At 41.2% G+C, this 24,383-nt stretch overlaps 2 protein-coding genes across 28 annotated transcripts in view; one reads left to right on the top strand and one right to left on the bottom strand.

Moving 5' to 3' along the window:
• Positions 1-14,340, top strand: part of LOC116396895 (receptor-type tyrosine-protein phosphatase delta-like) — a 150,323-nt gene extending 135,983 nt beyond the window's left edge. For all 24 annotated transcript variants that reach the window (XM_031871850.1, XM_031871863.1, XM_031871864.1 and 21 more), the window contains 8 exons: positions 662-816; positions 2,537-2,822; positions 5,650-5,828; positions 5,985-6,111; positions 7,112-7,237; positions 7,340-7,494; positions 10,870-11,005; positions 11,115-14,340. In XM_031871850.1, coding sequence (XP_031727710.1) covers positions 662-816; positions 2,537-2,822; positions 5,650-5,828; positions 5,985-6,111; positions 7,112-7,237; positions 7,340-7,494; positions 10,870-11,005; positions 11,115-11,183 — 1,233 coding nt within the window. In that variant the 3' untranslated portion in view covers positions 11,184-14,340. The remainder of the gene's footprint in view (positions 1-661; positions 817-2,536; positions 2,823-5,649; positions 5,829-5,984; positions 6,112-7,111; positions 7,238-7,339; positions 7,495-10,869; positions 11,006-11,114) is intronic.
• A 1,452-nt stretch (positions 14,341-15,792) lies between these two features.
• Positions 15,793-24,383, bottom strand: part of kdm4c (lysine (K)-specific demethylase 4C) — a 27,271-nt gene continuing 18,680 nt past the window's right edge. For 2 of the 4 annotated variants that reach the window (XM_031871877.1, XM_031871879.1), the window contains exons 18-22: positions 19,702-19,896; positions 19,191-19,361; positions 18,165-18,284; positions 16,938-17,030; positions 15,793-16,791 (exon numbers count right to left, since the gene is read on the bottom strand). In XM_031871877.1, the coding sequence (XP_031727737.1) occupies positions 16,609-16,791; positions 16,938-17,030; positions 18,165-18,284; positions 19,191-19,361; positions 19,702-19,896 (762 nt within the window). In that variant the 3' untranslated portion in view covers positions 15,793-16,608. The remainder of the gene's footprint in view (positions 16,792-16,937; positions 17,031-18,164; positions 18,285-19,190; positions 19,362-19,701; positions 19,897-24,383) is intronic. The other 2 variants (XM_031871880.1, XM_031871878.1) reach the window with 2 other exon arrangements.

Genomic DNA, 24,383 nt, shown 5'->3' with positions numbered 1-24,383 from the left:
TGGCCATGTCACAGTTTGTACATGCAGTTGCCTGTAGTTGTGACCCAATAGAAAAATAGAAAATAACAGCAGCAACATATTTTCATACATTATTGATTCTTCCAATGATATTTAAAGGGATTCATCATAACCATAGCAGCATATTTGTTCTTAGATTTTCTCAACTAAATTGGACAACCTGGTTCAGTAGTATAATACTTAATATATATCCTAGCAATTTATTGTTGGTTTACATTTTAAAGGATAGGTCTTTGACCACAAAAGCCACGATAAATTAACCCTAACAACAAGTATTGAACGTGTCACCAAAGCCTGATATACCACCTTGCCGCTCACTAGGTCACTAAAAGTGTATTAATCCATGGCGGAACAATTTAGTCCTGATTCAACAATGTATTCCCGCACTTTTAGGAAATGACTGAGCCTTATTGTTTTATTTGTGACCTGTTTTTAAAGATTTATATCTTCAGTAGGAATAAATGGGGCTAGAGCTTAGTGCCACAGACAGGGAAGGGAAATAGGAAAGTACTGGAAGACAGACGAGCACGTTGTGGGGTTTTGTGCTTTCCATGGGACACTACATGTTTCCTGACAGTCAAATAAATAAGCAATAAGTAACACAGGCTTTATCTTTAACGCACTTGTCCGTCTGCTTGTCCAGAGCGGCTCCAATGAGAAGCGCGAGGTTCGTCACTTCCAGTTCACAGCCTGGCCGGACCACGGGGTGCCTGAACACCCCACTCCCTTCCTGGCCTTCCTACGCAGGGTCAAGGCCTGCAACCCTCCAGATGCCGGTCCCATGGTCGTCCATTGCAGGTGTGTGTGTGATGTTTTTCGTCATCGCTTTATCTATGTTTTTTTTAATTGGTTTAGTTTTAAAAAGTTCTTGTAATTCACTGTGCTGAAATGATTCCTAAATCCACCAAGGAAAAAAAATCCAGGGGTCCCTGACCCAAAAAAAAGTACTTTTGGTCCGTATGTGTGTGTGTGTGTGTGTGTGTGTGTGTGTGTGTGTGTGTGTGTGTGTGCTTGCATGAAACGCTTATGTGTTATTTGGGGTATTACTTGGCAACATCATTTTTTAAAGCCCGGGAGTCTGTGAAAATCAACATGAGTCCAAGAGCACTTGTATCAAATCATTCATAGGTCCTGGACTGATTGACCTACCATTATGCAAACCCCAAATCGTCCTGACTGGCTTAGACGGCCACATTCCTCCCTTAACGACAGCCATCATCTCTAAAGGTGTTACAACAGAGGCTGACCCTCTTTTCCAGAAGTAGCTTTCAGGGTCCATTGTTTGCCGTTCACGCTTACGTTACTGTACATCCGGGTTCACAAGTTTAAATTCAAACGAGCTGCTATCTGAGCGGCAGGAGGCTCGCGTGTTGGTCGGAGGAAAATTCTGGAAACTTGTCATTGCAGTCTTGGCACAGCGTTGAGCTCCAAGAGCTGGAACGGAGCTGCTATGCCAGGGAGAGAAGGAAGAGAACAAGCTGAAGCTCTCAGGGGGAAGGAAGAATTAGCGAGGTATAGATCATGGAAGGAAGAGCAGCACGTGAAGAAAAGGGGGATTGAGGAATGATCGAGAGTTAGCGAGGAATGGGGAGTTAGAGGAGGAGATATGTGAGCGGAATGAGAGAGAAGGTGAGGTCAGATCCAGGACGCGGTGAATGGAAATGATGAATTAAAGGAAAGGGAAGGTGGAGTGAAAATGGAATCTAAAAAAAAAATAAGTGCAAATGCAAGAGTGAAAAAGTGGTAGGGCTGCCGTGAGAGTGTTGCAAGGGTACTTGGGGAGAAGATAAAGAGGCAGGGAGATAAGGACGGGAGGGAGGGAGGGGGTGAAAAGGTTGGCAGGAGAGGAGCTCTTCCTAATCTCCCGTAGCAGTCAGATGGAGTATCTAACAGGATTATCAGTCAAATTTAATTATCCCAGCAAGACTCCATCATAATGTACCTTAACATATCAACCAGCCTCTGTATCAAACAATGGCCCGAGTCTCACTCCACCTGAACAGCACGCACGCACACACTAGCGTGCACGCACACACACACATACACACTGATATTAATTTAACAATATAAAGAGGTTTTTTTCTATTCGCTTGCTGAAACTCACTTGGTCAGGGTGTTTCACCGTGTCGGTACCAGCACAGCAAAAACCGTGGAAGTGTTTGGGTGGGCAGCTAAATGTATTATATTTCTGGATTGCATGTCGATAGGAGAGGATATCTTCCTAATGCCAGTCAGAGGGTGATGCTTACTCATCGCTGATGTCAATTTTTACGTCCTTTGTTGGAAATATTGCTGGCTGGCACCTTTGCGATACTTAGTTGATTTAGGGACAGTATGTTAGGGCTTTTTTTGCAATATGCAACAGGGCAAGATTTGTACCAGGTTTGAAGACACGGCACACACACACTCAGGAAAATGATTTGCTCGACAATTCGTACCCCGAAGGTTAGGTGAGAATATCGCATCACCATCTGTTCCCTTTTTTTTTTTTTTTTTTTGTGGCTCCGTTTTGTCTCAGTGCTGGAGTTGGTCGCACGGGGTGCTTCATCGTGATCGAAGCCATGGCGGAGCGAATCAAGCATGAAAAGACCCTGGACATCTACGGCCATGTCACGCTGATGCGCTCCCAGAGGAACTACATGGTCCAGACGGAGGACCAGTACATCTTCATCCACGATGCGCTGCTGGAGACCGTGACCTGCGGGAACACTGAGGTCCCCGCCAGGAACCTGTACTCCTACATCCAGAGGCTGACGCAGATCGAACCAGGGGAGAATGTCACCGGCATGGAGCTGGAGTTCAAGGTGAGGACTCATCACCTTGTGTGCGTGAGGGTTGTAGAGTTAGATCCAACTGATTTATGGTGGTTCATAAAACTGGTCAAACGATGATAATGGGACTCTTAAACTGGTCTCTGTAAGGGACAAACAGAAGGCCAGGCGTCAGGGTCAGCTACACAATAACGTCCCTGAATTTGGCACTGTAGATATTCAGTGCCTCCTCTCCACTTCAGGAGAATGAATCTGAGGATGGGCTCCCTACATGCTACTTTGTCCTTGTCGATTCAACCAATCGGAAAAATGCGACATTGGAATAACGAAACAAAACAGTCTGTCCAATGCAACCATATAAATCGTTTCACCAAATCAGTGTCTTAACTTTTCAATCTGTAACTACCTAAATGTCTTTGTGTGCAGATTCGTGGTGACGCGTGCTCATGTTGTGACGCTCTGATCTATTGGCGTAAAGCTTTCCCTTGCTGAGCTGTTGTGTAACTACGTTTAACTGTGATTGGCATTTGGTGTTTCAGCGCTATGGGACCAGTGATGTGACAGGGAGAGATTATATAGGTGTCCCCCGCCGGTCAAATCTTTGACCGGGGGCATAAATGATGAATGTACTTGTACTTGTATAGTACTTTTCTAGTACTTTTCTAGTCTTACGACCACTCAAAGTGGAAAAAAAATGAAGATCAGTCCAATTTGGGAGGGGCATCTGGTGTCACCCCTTAATATTGAAAGTACTACATTGGCCCAGACTGACAAGCAGTATTCCACTACTTAACTACTATCAGAAATTTAAAAAATCTAAACTCTAGAACCACTGGCCGGTTCGGCCTGAAATGGATTGGCTGTTTGTGAGTCCTCCCGAACATTCCAGTCAGCCGCTGGTCACTGAGCATCTTTTCCGGGGTTATTGGTTCCTGCTCTGAGAGTTTCATATACTCAGGCTGGATGGTTGGATTTGAAGGGGATTATGGGATTGCGACTTTTGAATCCACGGTAAGAGAGTTCTACTGGGGGTTTTAGAGGGCATGTTTGGATGTTAGATGGCTACACGCAGAAAGATGGAATAACGTGGGCCAGAAAGTTGCAGTTCATAACAATAATCTCAGGGAAAGGTCATATGGGCACTTTCGAACAATTTAGGGTAGCTGATCAGAATTCAAAGTGAGAACACAGAACACAGGCATGACCACACAAGCGGGAAGAGTGAGTACATAAGGGAGTGTTATTGAGTTGGGTTGCTTTCATTATATTCTCCCTGTTTTTGTGTTGTTTACTGTGGTATTCACCTCTTGCAATACGAGTTCTCAGAAGACCTGTCTGGTTCGGCATGGTGGAAAGACAATTTACCCATACAGGTATATATATTGAAAGCAGGTGGCTTCCATTTTTTTCCTGGAATGGTTTATTTCTGCTCAGACGGCAAAGTAAACACAAAGCCATTCTAAGCAATCTCCTCCATTCTATGCTCTGGCATTCCTGCCATAATGGCAGCAGTTTCATCAGAATGACAATGAACCAAGGGCTCCTTCAACTTGGTTGCTCAGCCTAAATATCAACGTAAAACATGTGTGTGTGAGGTGTTCCATCTCACTCAAACACTTGCGGGACAGACAACCGGCACTTTCCACCTTCATCTACAAAACACCAAAAAGGATGGAATTTCTCACGGAGGAGAAGCGTCGCATCCCTCAAATGAAAAGAAAGTCGAGGCATGTGTGTGAGAAAAAGAAAGACATGCAGCTGTCCTGGCAGCCTTTGGTAACCCAACACCCTATTAAGACACTCTGTTTTTGTTTCCTTACACAGAAAGAGAGAGTTTACTGAGAGAGGTTGCCAACAGGGCATGATTTTATCCAAGCTTAACAGATGGTTAAAATAATGGGCATGTATCAAAGGAACGGAACGTTTTGTGTGTTCCAGACTTTATTGATAAGGCAGAGTCAAATTCAAATCCAACTCGCATGAAGAATTGCTATCGTTGGCACTGGAAACCTCGGTTCAGAGAACCAAAATGAACTGGTGAACTTGTGGTCGGTGTGGGATTTTCCAGCGCGGTCCGTCTGTAAGGAAAATAAGGTACTGCTGTTTCTCCCACAGTGCTCCGGTAGCCGCCGATGGCTGAGGCTCAGTTCACGACATCCCATTGTCTCCGTCTGCGGTTTCCCTCTGCCTGTTCTCTGTTGTTCTGTCTTTCGTTCTCGAAGCCGTGTCATCCAATGGTCGAGTGTCAGAGAGAGTGTACAGCATGTGCTCACGTCTGCACGTATCCACACGAATGTGTGTGTTCCAGGGTGTTTTGTCTTTTTTCCTCCCTTTGCTGGTGAAGGATCAACTGTGGTTCACATATGTGCGTTGAGACAGTGTGGGGCCTTGTGGTTTCCTGCCCCCCCCCCCTCTCTTGATTTTCTTCTCCCTCCTCTCATTCATTTTATAATATTCCCTCTTTCCTCCACATTGCCCCTCTTTTTGATGTGTCTGGCTGAATATCCTCAGGCCTGCCGAGTCGAACAGATTTTTCAGTTTGTCTGGAGAAAACCAAGGCTTGTGCTAAACACATTTGAATGAGGTCCTTGAATTTGTCTGAACTTTCTTCCTTCCTTTTAATCAATCCCTTCTTGTTTCCATCATCCTTCATTTGATTCCTTTGTGTTCTGTCTGCTCTCACCAACACTACTTCTTGGAACAATATCTAAGGATCTATAAATGATTTGTATATGCAAAACCAAAAGACATATGTAAAACAGAGGTGTCTTGTAATCCCATGTGGGATTGGCCAAGTGTTTGACACAGAAAAAAAAGAATAGTGTAATATTATATAATATTGATTTATTTTCCGTTCCAGCGTCTGGCCAGTGCCAAGGCCCACACATCGCGGTTTGTGAGCGCCAACCTGCCGTGCAACAAGTTCAAGAACCGGCTGGTGAACATCATGCCCTACGAGACCACGCGAGTGTGCCTGCAGCCAATCAGAGGAGTGGAGGGATCGGACTACATCAACGCCAGCTTCATCGATGGATACAGGTCAGACAAAATTGATCTGAACTGTTATTTTTTCATCTTCCCGTTTTCTTGTTAGCATTTAAGGCCTTACATTGAGGTTTAGTTCATTCAGTTATTTTATGTAGACTCAAAGGTATTGACAGGGAGAGTATTTAACTCATCGGTTTGTGTTTGCAGGCAGCAGAAGGCCTACATAGCAACCCAAGGCCCGCTGGCTGAGACCACAGAGGACTACTGGAGGATGCTGTGGGAACACAACTCCACCATAGTTGTCATGCTAACCAAACTGAGAGAAATGGGACGGGTACGGATAAAAGTTCACACACACACACACACACACACACACATTCATGTAATCAAGTACCCCATGTAGGGTATTTGTAAGAATAGAACCTCTAATTCTCCTGGTGTAAGGGCTTGTAGATCTGGTGACGGATCAAAGAGAAAGAGAAAGTAAGCCACAGTAATTAAATTATTGTGAGCGAGCTGCAGCTTTAAAACGTTACGCAAGGTTTAAATAAATGAAAATCGACCCAAAATATCATGTGTGATGAAGAGATAATGATGCGAGTTATATCTCATGAACATCATGTCTCGTTTGGCACAAGACAATCTTCGAATGAATAATTAATATTTTGTGGTCAGGATGTAATTTTCCTGACAAAGTAGCAGGAAATAGTTCTCCTCATGCACTGAGTCCCTCAGGCATGATGTAAAGGCAAGGCACAGCAAGTGTATTTGTATAGCATAACTTGCACACCTGGGGAATTCAAAGTGCTTTACAGGTGAGCAGATAAAACAAGCATCAAAGAAAGAGTGTTTTAGATCAACTAAAACAGCGTAGATAGAAAGCAGAGTGCGTTCTATCAGTTAGCAAAAAAGCGTCAGAGGGACAGTGGGGGTTTCACGTCTAGATGTGAGAGTTGGTTCCAGTACTGGGCAGCGTAGCAGCTAGATGCTGCTTCACTATGTTTAGTTCTGGTCGGAAGGTATTGCTAACAGATTTATTTCCAGTGATCTGAGAGGTCCAGCAATTATGTACAGTTGAAACATATCTGAGATATATTTTGATCTTTCTCCATTTAATGATTTATAAACAAGCAGCAGTGGTTTAAAGTGAGGTTGGTTCTTTTGGTTTCGTAGGAACTCTGAAGCGAAAAGCATGGGGATCCTAGGGGGACTAGTGGGTGGGTGAGAGGGCTGTCAGCATAGCTATGATGAGAAATGTTATTGTCGTTAATAATTTGTCCAAGCGGGAGTATGCAAAGCTCTGAAACAGAAGCCTCTCTGCTGTCCTCCTGCAGGAGAAGTGTCACCAGTACTGGCCTGCAGAGCGCTCAGCCAGGTACCAGTACTTTGTGGTGGATCCCATGGCCGAGTACAACATGCCCCAGTACATTCTGCGAGAGTTCAAAGTCACTGATGCCAGGGTGAGTCGTCAGTTTGCCTGTGTTTGCCTCTACGTGCGCATTTGTACTGCTTCGACATTATTTCTGTGGTTACAAATGATAGAACACGTTCTCTTCTTCCAGGACGGCCAATCACGGACAGTTCGTCAGTTCCAGTTCACCGATTGGCCAGAGCAAGGAGTGCCAAAGTCAGGGGAGGGATTCATTGATTTCATTGGCCAGGTGCACAAAACTAAAGAACAGTTTGGCCAGGACGGGCCAATTACTGTGCACTGCAGGTAAGACCTCCCACTAACGCAGTTATATTACAAACCATGTGATTGTTGTATTAAAGGTGAGTGACAATAAATGAGTGGAGAAACATAACAAATGAAGATGAGGTTGATGAGGTTATTTTCTGCACCTGGCAAACAGTGCCGGTCATCTTACCGCATAATAGTCTGTGTCGGGCAGTGATCCTAAACCATTAGCCCGCAGGTCACTGGTCACAGTCACGGGAAACTTGCCTTTCTGCTACAGCTCTAAATATATATATATATATATATATAACTATATATATATTCTGTCCTGCTGAAACGTAATGATACATACAGTGTCTGATCTTTGCCATGTGTAAGCAAACACATCTGAATTGGGTCACTACAAACTTAGCCAGTGAACATGACACACTTGACTTTTACTATTTCTGACATTTTCATGACATACTATTCTATGACTTCTTTGACATTTTTTAATGATATGATATGCTATGACTTTTTGGACATTTTATTTGACATAATACACTATACATAATACAACATGCTGCACTATGGCTATTATTGGACATTTTAATGACATATTATGCCATGACTTCTTGATGACAATTTTATGACATAATTTGCTATAACTTTTTGAGACTTTAATGACATACTTACTATAATTTTTTTATGCATAATAAGTCTTTTTAATGACATTGTCGTGACACACTCTTACATCACTTTTTGGTTATTTTGATAACATACTAGGTGACACTGAATGACAATTCTTTGGTTGATGCAATTTGCTGGTTTGTTTTAAGTCCGTCGTCTCTTTTATGTGAATCTTCTGTTTGTTTTTAACTTTTGCTATTCTGCTTTTTTCTATGTTTTGTATTCGTTTTTTTATGCGGTGCTTGCTTGTGTGGAACTTTTCCGTTGCCGTCTTTGCCAGAATCCCTTTTATAAATTAGATTCACAATCTCAATGGGATTGTCCTGGTTAAATAAAGGTTAACTAATAAAAAATACTTGGACTTTTTAATATCAGTTTTTTTGACATACTAAACTATGACTTTATTATGACGTTGTTATGACATACTGTACGATTTTTTTTTTATCACACCATTAAGACAATGCAATGAATTGTTATGACATTTCAACATCATACCATATGATTTTTTTATGACCTTTTAACGACATACTATATAGTATGACTTTTTGTCCTTTGACTTTTTTTGTCATTTTAATGGCATACTATACTATGATTTTCGTGACATAATATATCATATCATGATCACACTAATAAGCACTTTTTGTCACATATACATTTTTAATGACATATTACTGCATGACTTTTTAATGGAATGCTATACCATTACCTTTTTATGACATTTTAGCAACATATTATATTATGATTTTCATGACATACTATACTATGACTGTTGACATTTTAATGGCATACTATACAAGAAGATGAATCAGTTTGGTCATCGGCACAGATGGGACGTTTTACAAACTCTCGTTATCGGAGGAGCTGGGCTTTCGTAGTGGCCGATGGCTGCGCAGCCGCCACCATGCAGGGACGTCCTCAGCGTTCTTCATGAAGGCTCCATACAAATACACGTCAACTTCTGCTAAAAATATATGTTTGCATGTGATAAACTCCCGATAATAATCCAAACTGTGAAATGGCACTCATACTTTGAGACTGGGAGAGGTGGGGTTGGGGGCGTACCAGCACTCAGTGCGCTTCACACCTACGTCCGAGATCTTTTTTCTTTTTCTTTACTCCGTTAGAACTCCAAAAATCTTCTTGGGACTCTCGCTCATCTCTCTAATATATAACACAACACTATCAGCTATTCGTCCACCATACAAGACAGAAATCATTCAACAGTTACTTTAATCACACACTTTAGGACTCTCCTCATCCCGGGAATATGCATGAGCATTAATGGTTTGTAAGAGTGGCATTTAACATGTAGCGAAACCTTTCTCTCTTTCAAAACATAGAAATGCTCTCACGTAGATTTCTTCTGGTTGGTTTGACGTTCAGTTCCAGGTTTATGTATTTATTGCTTTGAGTTTGATGTTCATCATATTTATATAGGCTATTTATTTAGATATTACTTTGAGTTTGATGTTTAGTGATCCAGATTTATTTATTTAGGTTTAATTACTGTGACCAAGATGTTCTGTTCAACAGTTATCCAGTTTGTATAGTTTGTAATAGACTCTAGTTCTTTTGGGGGGGGGCTTTTCAAAATCCAGTCAACCGTGATGCTATACTATGCGTTTAATGACTTTTAATAACATACTATAGCTTTTTATAATATATATACCATGACATTTTTATGAAATTCTAGTGAAATGTCACAAAAACAACTTGTATCAAACAAAATGTATCAAAAACAACTTTTCCATTTCCACCTTCAAAGTCAAGTTGTCCCTCTACTGGGAACACAAGAACACCAAACAGCGTAGCTTACCGGTAGCCTGCAGCTGCTCTTTGTGAGGCGCCAGAGATGACAAAACAAGCAAACAGGAAAATCCTCCTGCTTCCCTCTATATCCACATCGCTGTGTACGGTAAAGCATGTGGGCTCTGCCGGGGACTTCACGGTGCATTCAGGTGCACCTCGTAAACTCAGAGAACTCGAGCCGTTGTTGTAACAACACATTTACTGGTGAAATAAGTTATGACATATTAAATACATTATTTTTAAGTTTGACCGTTGAAAAAGATATCACACTTGATACCATGTAGCTTCTCTTTTTAAGGAAAAAATTTGAAAATATAATTGAAATTGTAAAGACATGAAAACAATGAGCTGCTGATCTTAACGAATAAAGACTCCATTGTCTGCTAATGGCACAGCTGCAGTGCAGGAAAAAAATGATTAAATCGAAAATTTGATTCGTGACTTTAAAGTCAAAAGTCCAATCGAATCCTGAATTTGGAGCATCGAGACATCAATAGTGTACTTTTTTGTGACACATTATTTTATGTAATTTTTGATAGTTTAAGGACAAACTATACCATAGCGTTTATTGACAATCTATACTATGACTCTTATGATATTATATGAAGACTTTTTGAAACATTTATGACTTACTATACTGTTGTTTTAATGACATATTAGACTATGATAATTTACAAATGTGATGACATACTATACTACGACTTTGTATGAGCTTTATGTTATTATTTTGATATTTTTCAGAAATACTGTACTATGACTTTAAATTACATTCTTTACAATATCCTTTTAGACATTTTCATGACATACTATACTATGACTTCCTAATGACATTTGATTGATATACTAACTATACCATGCCTTTTTATGACATATTTTACTATTAAACATTTTGTAATATATCCAGCTCTTAATATGTTTCCATCTCTTCGCCAACAGTGCTGGAGTCGGCAGGACCGGTGTGTTCATCACCCTCAGCATTGTTCTGGAGAGGATGAGGTACGAGGGAGTGGTGGACATCTTCCAGACTGTCAAGATGCTGCGCACCCAGAGACCTGCCACCGTTCAGACAGAGGTGAGCTTCCCAGCTGTTATCCTTCTAACTCCTTTCTAATCCATGCCTCATTTCCCTAAACACCTTGTGTCCTCTGTCACTGACTTGATCTTCTTCTGCCTCCCTCCAGGACCAGTACCAGTTCTGCTACCGGGCCAGCCTAGAGTACCTGGGAAGCTTTGATCACTATGCAACATAAACCCGACTGGCCGTGTCTCATGCCACATCCCAGCTAGTGCACTTTTCTTAGGTCACACGCGGCCTAAATGAATGCACTAGGCTGCAGTGTGTCTTTTGAAGATTTTTTGCGACCACATGCAGAGTGAAAGGGGACCCATCGGCTTTTCCCGTACTCAGAAACAGCACCTCCAACTGAGCCATAGCAACCTGCTTGACAAGGGTGTTTCCTTTCACCCTCAGCCCAAACACACCCATTGGTCAGTCTGAAGAAGCAACTTCAACCACTGTTCCAATCAGAATACTTGATCAAATATTGATTTTTTTTTTATTATTATTATTATTCGTTTCAGTGCTTTTGTGAGCACCCAGATTGCTTTACATTGTTTGGGTGTGGAACTCACCTCGTCCACCACCAGTGTAGCATCACCAACCTAGGCACAGGACCCGGCTACAGTATTTAGCTGTCACAAGAAATTTAGATTTTTCTATCTTGAGGACTGTCCAGAAGGAGTCTACAAATCCATCTTATGGAAGTCTCGTGGACTGAAGGAACTGGGACTTTTGAGCACCAGGGAATTGCCAACGGGAGACTGAGAACACAGAGCACACAGTATTAAAAAGACAAAGAATATACATCCCAAAAAAAGACACCAAGCTATGTTTTCCTATTTTGTTTTGGAAACAGACTCTTCTTGTGAATGAAAAACCAGATATTTCTACCATACAGTAATAAAAACCACCAGTTCAACCTTATGCTTCATGTTTTAAGATAAGGGAAGCTTGAGAGAGGTTTAAAATGCATACCACAAAGTAAAACATTCATTTAGTTTTTTAGAAAAGAAAATATAGATATGTGACTATCTTGTTTTTTTAAAAACTAGCTATTCTTTATGGCATGTTCTGTTTTTTTTTGTTTTTACAGATTTATGACTTTGTCCCCACTGACAATACAAAGGCAAAGTGGTATTTTTTACCCTTCTGTGTAATACAATGAGCTGTAGCGTTTTAACAAAAAAAGAGGAAAAAAAAGTGATACGGTACTGTTTTAAAGTGTACAATCAAATCTAGTGTGGAAAATGTTCACAATTCTATAAAAAAAAGCACCACAATTGAGTGTCACTCCTGTATTCTCTAACCCACTCGGTTGTTCGAAAACACACGGTTGTTTCACCATGCACACGGGACTCTCAACCTCATCTCTATCTGGCCTGCCGGTGTCAAAGAAGACAGCCATTTTTGAATTCCCAGGGGCCGACCGAGGTGCAGCATTAAACCCTGCTGCCACTGGGACGTCCCGAGAATAATCTCGCCACGTTCTTCTGTGTGCAGGTTGATCTGAAAGTCCAGATAGAAACAACAGAGAGCATGCACGGAAAAGCAAAGTACGACAAAAACATCTATTTATGTGTCCAAATAAGCTTCACAAAGATTTCTTAAGCAGGGAGCGAGCCAGGGATGTAGAAAAACGAGGGGGGGGGGTTAGGGCAGGAACAATTTTCTCACTGGAATGCTCACCTATGACTTCTCTCTCTGTCTGATTCAGTGTGCAATAAGTAGATGTATTATATATTTTTGTGTGTAGTCACTAACTGCAGTTATATGCCATTATGAAGACGATGATATTGATGACGCATCTTTTTTCCAGACACAAAGATGTTGTATGATTCTCGCCACTGTTAAATGTGTCCAAACAGAGGGACGACCTCTGACCTCTTAGGAAGTAGATCTTTTATCATGTCACAGTTTCAGTCGATGATGTCATACTTTCTGTGTGTCATGGCAACCGACGAATGATCAAACTCATACTTCAAACAGCATCTAATAAGTATTTTGATTTTAGATTTCTAGTGCCTTATATTACACGCCTATTTTGATAAAGTTACTTTAAAGGGTTCTTTTGTGTATCTTATGTGTGTGTGCTTGTATGTATGTGAACCGAATGTATGTGTATATGATTTTGTTATGTTACAGTACGTATACGTATCTAGTGTGTTGTGTTTTTGGCTGTGAAACTTTGTATGGACGAGCTCTGCGGAGGCTGGATAGTTGTACTCATCACTTTCCCAGCAACAACACTGTCATATCTCTTTTAATCGAAATGATATCTTACATGAGACTCAAATACATTAAAAAAAAAAAAGCTGGCTCAGAGGAGTCATACTTACTCAGCTTCATCGAAATCAAGATGAAGCTGAACTACGGTGGCTAACTTTGTCCGTTTTGGAGAAAAGCTAAGAAACGAACCAAACCGATACCTGAAGCCCTCCTCCTAAAATCCGTCACACTGCTCATCTGTGTCACTCATCCTGATGTCAACAGTTATATATATTTTTTCCTTTAACGACAAAGGCTGAGAGAAGTTCAGGTGCTACGCCTCCAACACAGAAACCATCATTTTTTGTATCTCCGTTAGCGCTTGACCGTATTAGGGATCGTTGACGGATTCCCACCATCTTACAGTAACCCTGTTGTCGTTTTTTGTATGCATGGTACCACTTTTGAGATGCCCCTTTGGTCGCACCTGTTATGGGAAGACTTGCACTTTCTCTCTTTGTACTATGCACTAATACTAGTATCCTATTATCTCTGATAGCCCCCTCCCCCTCCCAAAGGAGTTTTACTTGAACTCAGTAAAGATGGACCCTGTAATGCTCACATGGTTGTTTATATGTAAATAACACAAAACACAGAGAGTAATTGAAATGCATAAACAAATGAATGAATAGATCAACAATTAAGGTAAAGAGTGAATAAGAATCTATCAGAGTGATATAATACAACGATGCACCGGAAGTCACAATTTATGGCACAGCAGTATGTGCAATACATCACATTGTGGATTTGTTGTACCACAAAAGAGACGTTTCACAAAGAAAGTGTTCTATTTTACCCCCTTAATGTATCATGTAGATGGATAAAACTGGAGTTTATAAATTGTATAAAAATTCAAATATGGTGTTACTTGGATCAATTACCTTTAATTGGTCTGTAAATGTAAACATTTTTTTTTTTTTTTAATTTGGTTTGTTTTCTGCTCCGGGTCAACAAGTGCTTTTTATTTTCCTACATTTGTTCTCGAAGCGAGTGAAAACCGAAAAACAGGACTGTATGGATTTCTGTTCTCTGTCGACACAAGTTTCATTTGTTACAAATAAACTCAAGTGAAATAATTGCTACTTCTGTCGTTTTGTATAATACTTAAGACTTTGGAACAATAAAGTTAAAAAGAACAGGATTTTTATATAACTTTTGATAAACAGCACCTTGAAATGTAGATTTCGGTGATTTTGGCTGCCATGTATTGGTGGTTAGATATTGTGCTCTGTTTTAAAGTTAAAAACTATTTTCATATCTGTAATGTTAAAAAAGTCTGAAATTAAGAGGTTTTTTTTTTGGCCCCTAATAATTCATGTCGTATATGGCTGACATTAGAGCAAGGCTTGTTTATGTGTTGTTTGAAAGGACCATGATTGTGTTTTAAACACTATACCCAAAGTATATCAACTCACACAGGCAGTAATGGGCTAAAACATGCTAAATCAGCAGTCCTTTTTCTGGACCATGTTAGCGTAGCAGACGGTCCCCTTCAAATTTGTTAAAAGTTGTAAAAATCACAAAGTCTTACATGTAGAAAAATCATTAAAAAGTCACGGTAAACTATTCACAAAAAGTACATACAAGAGCAAAATTATAGTATGAAAAAATCAAAAAGTCATGATATAGTATTTAGAAATATATTTTAAAAAGCCATCATGAAAATAAATAAGTCATTGCAAAATGAAAAGCCTGTTGAAAATGTCAGAGTATAGGTATGTTATTAAAATGTAAAAAGAAAGTCGTACTGTAGTGTGGAGTGTTTCGCGTCTTCCGTTTCTTGTTTCCTTGATTCATGTTTTCATTCAGCTCTAGTGTTTCCTGCTTTTATTTTGAAGATAACCCCTTATTAGTCTTGTCTTGTTTTACCTCCTGCCTTTATTTTTATTCCCCGCCTTTGTGATCGTCTGCCCCGCCCTCATTAGTTTAACCGGTCTCTAGTCAGCCCTGTAGTCACCTGTGCTTCTGCTCACCTGTTCCACCTTTACTCAGTCTCTATTTATATTAGCCCAGTTCCTTTCTTCTTTGTCTGCACTTAAGTTTGGAGTTCTGCTCCAAGTTAGCCTGAAAGTCACAGTATAGTATGTCGAAAAAATAAAAAAATAAAGTCATAGTATAGTAGGGTTAGGGTTACCAGTGGAAGCCACTACACACTATTCACCTACAACTACCTCGCCTCCCACAAGGACAAATATCCTGAAATCTGCTGAGGACACTGCAGTCATTGGTGCGATCACTCGGGGGTGAGGTAGTAAGTCTGATGACACGGTGTGACAACTACCTCTCCCTCTTTAAACACAGATAAGTGCAGAAAGATGAACATGAGGTGGGGAGGCTCAGCAGCTTTAAATGCTTGCGCCCCATCAGTGATGTGAAAGCATAACAGCAGCTGTTGAATTTATTTGAAATAACTTGACAATTCAATTAAAAAAAAAAACATATCTTTATTTATTGTTTTCATTACAGCAGTTAGCAATAGTTTAACTATAGCAAGCCAAAAATAAATACAAATTTTAAATAATTTCAACAATGTGTTTCATTCAATGGAGCGACAGTAGCATTTCACGTGAACAGTGCACAGAATCCAACCCAAAGTCATGGCTTCCTGTCTGAATCTTTCATCTTCGGGAGGGATTAACATTTGGTTTCTTTTAAACTCGGCAATGATTCATTTTTCAGTCACAAATTACACAGTCAATAGATTTTCGTCCGTGTGGATGAAAAATCATGCAGCGAGGAAGCCATCGTAGTGTCATTGGACTCCAGCAGGAGCAGTTAGGACATTTAACATGCGGGGAGAAACAGTAAGACATGAGGGAAAATACTACAAGCAAAGTCCATAAATATTCTAAATCAAATCTGGAAATAACAGACCCACAAAAAGCTACCATGGGCAAGCCATTTAGAAAAAGAAATCTCTCCTTTGAATTGTCCATGTACAAAGAAAAGAAGTTTGTTTTCTCAAAAAAAAAGGGCGATGTGACAAATGTAAGTCACGTTTATTTTCCCTGACGGATGTGAAAGCACGAGGCCACCAAGGCGACGACGCCCTCCGGTAACCCATTCAATCCCAGAATTCTACGAGAGTCCAGCTGTCCTGTTCTTCTCCAGCCCGTCACTGTTGTAGAATGTACAAGCTCTCGCTAGTGAGCATCCATCTAACCCCGAGTCACCCGTTCCCTTCAGATGTTTCCTCAGGGAAGCTGTGTGGGCAACAGCTGAGATGGACGTAGATCCAAAACGCTTCAACACAAGCATACTCGCACATACACTCGCACACAAACAGCCTCCTCCTCTACATCCACTGGTTAGTCAGTGCATTCGTTTGTCATTGATCCTTGTCCATGACTTCATTTCCCTTTGTGGCTGCGTTGCTCCCATGTGCTTTTGGCAGTAGTAGTAGTAGTAGTAGTACGGAGGCCTGGCAGGGCCACATAGTCTTTCTGGAAGCGCGAATTGGGCGTTCTCTGCCGTTTCCTCTCGCCCTGCGTGGTGAAGAAGGCGTCCTGGAAACGCATGCTTGAAGCGGTGGACTAGAAAGACGAGCCAAGAGAAGAAAACGCCGATGAGTAAACAAAGTGCTCCAGGTGGCAAGAGAGTGTTTAACCGTCATTGCCATTACAAGCATCAAACCTATGGTTTACAAGTTCATGTGTTGCCCAGTAAGTCTAATACTTACAAGTCTACGTTTCACCTTTTTAGGTAGGTCTTCATCTAAAGTATAGACGTCTTCTCTTTTTGCCAGCACCTGAGACCCGTCCTCAAACTCCACCTGAGAGGACATGAAAATAATCATTTACATGCTGTTAAATGAATGCATTTATGCAAAGTGCGTTACAATTTGCCTCTTTCTCACCCATGCACACACTAAACCTGAAAGGTACTTAACGTACTCCACTTGGTGCTTTTCTAACTCCGAAATTTAATCTATGTATTAATTTGCAGTAAATAAATCAGGATTTGAACATTTGTCGAAGACAAGTGATCTTTGTAGTAAAAGTGCAAATACAATATCGTTTATTATAAAGCATGTCTCAGATCTAAAGTCAACATGAATCAATATCTTCATAATTTGTTATTTCATCATAAATCACAAAGAAAAACTGCCTTTTTCAGGTCTAAATGATGAAACATTACCAACTCTGACTACAAAGAGTGACTGATTAAAAAGACGAGAAGACGCTGTTTTCATGTTACCTCTACGCTCACAATCGCATGTCTTCTGCTCAACAAACTCAAGTGTCTGATCGTCATGTAGATGTTGAAGTAAACCCAGCGTAGAACTATTTCACAGCTCGGCACACCTCGACAATGGAAAGGTCTTGTTCAGCTTCTTTTTTTTTTTCTTCTATCCGACCCATCTTAAACTGAGTGTCTGCGTCACAGATGCATTTGTGCATAACTAATGGTTGACGCCCAGCTCGACTAAATAAAGCCTTAAGTGGAAGCCGCAGGACTTCGCTTGGTGAATATTTCATTTAGCTTGAATAATGCAGATTGTCACCTCCTTCTTCTCCTCCTCTTCTCACTCTCTCCATCTCTCCCCATCTGCGTCTGCATAGCTTTTGCCTTCTCTATCTCTGTTCATCCTCCCATCACCTCCCCTCTCCTCCTCTTTAGTCGACATGACTTCAGCACCTCCCTCAACCTCAACTGTCTCTCTCTCTCTCTCTCCACACATCGACCAGAAGACTTTTGACGACGTCAGAGGAGTCACGATAGCGCCGACGTTGCCGGAGTTCTTTAAGTTCCCTGCTTTGACCCTCAACTGAGCTTGCAATATAACTCAACATTCACCCCCAAAAAAATGATTACATCTGCAAAAAAAAAAAAAACAGCTCATATGTCTTTCGCATACATTTACCATTTGTCGTGTATGTCTATAGTGCAGTACATTAGCATGTACCTGATACATGTGTGATACGTTGGATCCCAGGTATTTGGCACCGTAGAACAGCCCATCAGGCCACTTCACCTGAACAGCTTCCCCCACTTCTGGAGGACCCGAGTTCATACAGTCTCTGCTCTAAAGACACAGGAGAACAATGGTTGTTCCAAGTAAGAGTGCGTGTCAAAATGTCAAAATTTGATGAAACGCCAGCGAGGACTGTGGTCCAAGAAGAGAAGCTCTAGTATCTTAGCGTGCGAGTTTGATTCATTGAGCTAGCTGGTGTTCCCTGTTTGGTTGATTCATAGCACGCAGGGTAATAACAGGTGTAATAAATAATTAATTATGACCCTTTTCCATTTAGGTCCTGGTGGGCTCACTCAAACGGCTGTGACACACTAAATAGAATGGGACCATAATTCATTTGATTATTCCCGTGAAAGAAACCTTGCAGTCTTTCTAAAACGCAGCAAGATTTTCCACGAAACGATTCACATGGTGGTAAGTAATGTTCAAAACATGGACCTACAACGTGATCAAATATTTCTTCAGCATCATAATAGGATGCTATTCAATGTTGCATCTCAGGGTTTCAGAGTAAGAATTTACTTGGTCAATTAAGGCTGAGGTTGAGGATTGAGTGGAATGTCCTCACTAATACAGTAGTAATACATGCAAGTGTGTGGTTGTGTCTCTGCCACAGCTACTTCTCTTTAATAGTGTTAAGTCATTACCATAATCACTTGAACAAATCAATGAATTTAAACTCATCGAAAAGGCCATGCGAGTGATTATTTGCCGCTACCATGACAGTCCCATAATATTTATAATATAATATGAATAGCCTCTTCAGACATCCATGCTGTTTCACGGTTTGGTAGATGCACACGTTACGGTTAGAGTGTAAAACACATTTGCAGGTAATCCCTCATGCAACGACCATGTGAGGATCAATAATCCCTCTCAGCTAGAAGGAAGTTCCTTTCTAAATGAGAGGGGTTATAATATCGCATACGACCTCGTGCTAATTAAACATATTCTCACCACTATATCCTCGGGGTAGGTATCGTTGGAGAAGGAGCCGTCATCGAACATGACCTCGTAGAACATCTGGGAGGTTATCTCGGTGACCTTAGAGCTGTAGTAGCGCAGGTTCTTGTGTTTGGAGATTACCGTCTGGCCCAGGGAGATCGGCGCTTGGCACGCTCGCTGCTTCTAGTATAGACCGAGAGCAGCAATTAGACTACCGTACAAGCACACTCAGTCAATATGCAGATTTATATCCCTACACTAAACCATCCCCTTTTTACTCTACTTACATTTATTTTGAAAAAAAAAAATGTGACCAACATTCACATGCCCGCCTCTTGCTATACTGCATGGGAGTTACACCAAATCATCTGGCGTCTACGCTAGAACCAATTATCCCCGTTAATCTTTGTTTAGGAATTAAAAGTCTGATCTCAAAGAGCGAACACATTGCCGTGTCCTCTCTAACTAACTGAGCACAGTCTGGTTCATAACAGCTCTAGGAAGCACCCGTCCTATAACTTACAGCTGAGGAACTCCGCGACTGATGTCTATGGCAGGTGATTGACACGACATACGGCCAATCATCCGGCTCCATGATTACACCGGCAGCATGGGCACAGGTCACATGAAAGGAGGTGGGACACCGGCCACATGAGCACTGGATACAAGCACCTGCCTGCCGCTTCGCCGAGCAGCGCTTACGACAATAGATGCACTTCTGTAAACACAGACCAGAGCAAACCGTCAGCACCGAACAGACTGACGAGGGCCAGCTGCAGCCAGAGAGGCCGGCTTCATCCTCTCACTTTCAAGCCAGCACTCAGCCCCAAGTCCATTCTTTCCTACTGCAGACACAAACAGGTCACAAATATTTAGCTTGATTTAAAAAAAAAAAAAAAAGAAAGAAAAAAAGGCTAAAATATTCCCTTTAACAGCTGGGCACTATCGTCTATACCTAAATAGTGGGTAAATGGGGTAAAGAGTGCTCTTTTTGGGTAATATTTCCAGCTGTGGATTAAAACACATTAAGTTCTCCAGTGAATATTTCACATAATCAGGGCAATAAACAACACAAGAACATAATGGAGGAACATGTCACTCAGAGTATGGCTCACTTATGTGTTACTGATAGTTCACGTTCATCAAGGAAGGACTATGGCTCTTGTTTATATCGTCACTTGATAACTTGTTTTGGGACTTTTTATGGGATTTGTCGACAAATCCCACAAAATACTCATAATAATGTTGTGAATTGTTATTTATTGAATTAAATGGTGTCCAATAGAAGATTAGCCCATTGTCAGGTATTTGAGTGGGTACAGGCCAGTCCCACACCAGCAGCCTGGTCACAGGCTACAATGGACAACAGAGCAGCAAAACAGGGAGTCCTTGTCGGCCAATTCCACTGAATGGTTTTGATAAAAAGAGAAACTTGAATTTAGATGTAAATTCTGAATAATACATTCTACACACTTAACTGTATAGTATGTTAAATGCAGCACATAGTGCATGCAGGTATGTAACGTAGAATACTTTTAGCACAGGTTGAATGTGTGATTTAGTTTAACAAAACTCAGCAGAAAGTGAGCCTTAAAGCGTCCGTCACATCTTCGCCTTCCTTCCAATCTTTTCCTCTCACCTTCCACTGCGAGCTACAATAAGCCATCAACCAATGAGTCTTTTCTTTGCATTGACCAAAACCTGACCTCATTCAAAAGTGTAGTCTTTTGGAGCAGGTTCAAAAAAAAAAAAGTGAGCAATTTAAAATGTTTCCACTTGAGAGACTTTGACTACGGGCTGAAGGAGAACATCAGCGAATTAAAGACAAAAGGGCAGCGAAGTGAATCATCGCTTGGTTGAGCCATGAACCTCTAACACCATCTAAAACCATTGTGTGCTCCAAACGAACAGATCAGTGAAATCTCCTCGATGCGCTGTTATTGGATACGGTGGTGTAAACAAAGCATAGACAGGAGAGAATAAAGTGAGGCGAGGGGGGCACACCTAACAGTTAACACAGACATGTGATTTCACCGCTACAATACAAGGAAACCCTCACATAGGACCAGTCACATGACATCACTGGAGGTTTACACAAGAAACAGGCGCTGCTAAGCCTATGTTGTGGTAATTTATCCCCCCCCAACCCCCATTTGAGGTCTGTGAGCTATACACAACTGCACAACGAAGGGCGTAATAGACATGCATGTCCGACGCACAAACACTGCCATGCATCCATGCACACCTACATTTTTGAAGACTATCTCTCGGTTTTCTGCACCCAACGGCCCATCAAGCCCATTTCCTCTACTGTGGCTTCTCCTCCTCCTCCCACAAATCCTCAGCTCTCCCGCTAAAGGGAGAGAATGACGACATCCTTCCATTAGGACCCTGCTCCTTCCCCCTGTTCCTCCTTCACCCCTTTCGCATCCCTCCCATCTCACTCCATTCCCACCACTCTCCTCCTAATAAAACATCCATCTACGCTCTTTTTTTTTTCTTTTTTCTTCTCTCGCTTCCCTGCCCCGTCTTCCTCTCGCGCGGTGCAGTTTCACTTTGAAGGTCATTTATTCATTATTATTCATAATTCCTGTGAATCCATACATGCTGGCAGATAATATACCTATATATAGACAAACTCCTCAGAGGATGTGCCTCAGCGTTAAGTGAGCTCAAGTGGGAATGACCTGGTTTGTAAATATGAAGTCTAGCCTATAAAAAATAAAAATAAAAGAGTCTGATGACATTTAAACTGTCATATCGCTATCCGATCACATCCATGGAGGAACATGCCGTGTGTAAACAGTATGGAGGTACTACAATATTAAATGGGACCCTTAAGATGTCGTCATTCCCTCCGACATATTATGGGAAAAATGGTCCCGGGAAGAAAAGCAGAGCATTTGATAGGCGGAGAAGAAGGTGCCAATACAATCTGTCCTTCTCAGCTAACCCTCTAAAATAAGAGTTCTTTGTTCATTTCTTTGAAAAATCAATAGCCGATCTAATTAGTCAACCTAGGCAACATTAATTCAGTTTAACCTATACAGCCTTTACACTTATCAGCTTAGCCTTAATTCAGGTATCAGCTGAGGATCAGAGGTATTGTGTGCTGAGAGACTCTCGGAGAAGTCCTCTTTCAGCCTAAAAGCCCATGCCTAATTCAAAATGGGGGACGAAAATTTCACGTTTTTTTGAGTTTCTGTTATTAATGGAGCCTCTATTGTCTCTATTTCTGAACTTAGGGACTTTTACTCCGTGCATTCCTTGGTGACTTGGCCTACATTTCACGAAGCCCTTTCCCACATCTCCTCCATTATGGACAGCATGGTGCTGCTGATGAACTGGCCCGACTCTCTCGTCCACCTATTGAGGCCAGCATGACAAGGTTCTGAATGGCATGCAACACACCCTGTGTGTGCCTCTGTGTGTGTGTGGGTTTGTGCTTGTGTAAATGAGCATTTACGTACCTTTATTGGTGGAAAGATTTGTGTGAGAACATGAGGTAATGTTAAAATATGTCAACATAGTTTGATGTTTCAGTGTGAGGGAGTTTGAGGAGGAGCCTAACCCATGCCTGTGTCTTCTCCGGGGTGTATTTGGGCGCCTGTGTTGAGCCATGCGTTAAGAACATTCCCACAGTAAATTATGAATGTGTCTGCGTGTGCATGTGATAGTAAATTATAAATGCATTGGGCTGCTGCAGGGGCAGCGGGTCCAACGCGAACACGTGGCTCACGGAGCGAACTTACAAATGATGCATTGGACATAAGAGAAAGCTATACCAGCCATAAGCACACTCAATTTAAATGAAATCGCTGTCATCATGACACTAATGGTTTTTTTTAACTACAGAATGTTTGAACAGGCTGTCTTTTTGTTACATCTTTTATCTTATTATTTAAAACTCAAAGAGGTTATTTTAAAGAGGCCCATCTGTTCTATCATCAACTGAGGCATGCATCCTTTCAAAAAAAAAAAAAAAAAAAAAAAAAAAAAAAAAAAAAAAAAAAAAAAAGAAAAAGTGCTTGTGTCAGCATGTTAATTCGTGAAAAATTGGCTGCAGAGAGCAAAGATTTTGTGTCATCATGAAGTGTGAGGAAAAACGTGACGCGGTCAGATCCGCTACATCTTCCAAAAGGGAAGAAACTGTGTATACTTATCAAAGCATGTGTTTTCAGCATCGCCAGCTGCAAGCTATGGATGGCACTGTGACAAACCGAGCAGCATCCAACAGCTAAAGGAAGAAAGCTCTTTTTCCACAAAAAAAACAGAATTTAGATCCTAACAAGATCTGAGAGATTAGGCCATCATCAGGGTAATGTCACAGGCTGTTAATGAGCGTGCCGCCCTTTTCAGTCTGGACTACAGTTTGCATTTTGTTCAGATTTGGGCCTCTGGATATGGATACTGACACTTTGTGGTCTGTGCCTTCATATTGGAATGAGCTTAATTTCAATGTGGTGTGAGCAGATATGAACCATATCTCTGTAAATAGCCTGTGCTGTGGGTAATGTCACTGTGTCCATAAAGTCAGTGTCCTATTTAGTGCAGCAGTTTTCCTTCAACTATTTTCAGGTAGGCAGGCCACTCGTGTAGGAACCACGATGTGTTCATAGGTTTCTTGGAAATATTCACTTAGCATGAAGAAAAAGCACAATGACGTGTTGCCAAAAGAAATCTCAGCTGACTAAGACAATCAATTAGTCGACTTAATGATTAGGAGGGGGCAGCCCTATAGAAAGACCTGCGAGTAGAATATAATACAGTTGAATAGCACCACAAACTGCTGTCTTCAGAAACATCAGGGAGTTGACCAAATAGGCTGGCAAACAAGTATATATTTACAATACCTTGATCATCAAATACTATCTATTAATTGTGTCTACATGTCATTGTGACTCCCAGCTCTTTTATTTCTACCTGTGTACAGTAATCTGTTACTAATGCAGATTGTGTCCCAACCCGTACATTGATCAATCACATACGCTTCTTTAAAAAGCTGTTTTTTGTATCTACATGCAATATTTATTCCTGAAACAATAACGTAAGCAAGGATCGTGCATTACCATCCACCGCGCATTCGGATGTACCTCTCCAACATTTTGCTTTCTGCTGAGCTATCATGGCGCCTGCAGCAGAGAGCTAACTATAGTGGCAACATGTCAGGTCTGCTGAGACGCACTCCAGCTCTCTCATTAAGCA

This window comes from Anarrhichthys ocellatus, unplaced genomic scaffold (genome assembly GCF_004355925.1).
Source record: "Anarrhichthys ocellatus isolate YVR2014 unplaced genomic scaffold, GSC_Weel_1.0 scaffold61, whole genome shotgun sequence".
Taxonomy (NCBI): Eukaryota; Metazoa; Chordata; class Actinopteri; order Perciformes; family Anarhichadidae; genus Anarrhichthys; species Anarrhichthys ocellatus.
The sequence above is the reverse complement of the archived record's forward strand: the minus strand, read 5'-3'. Positions and strand labels throughout refer to the sequence as shown.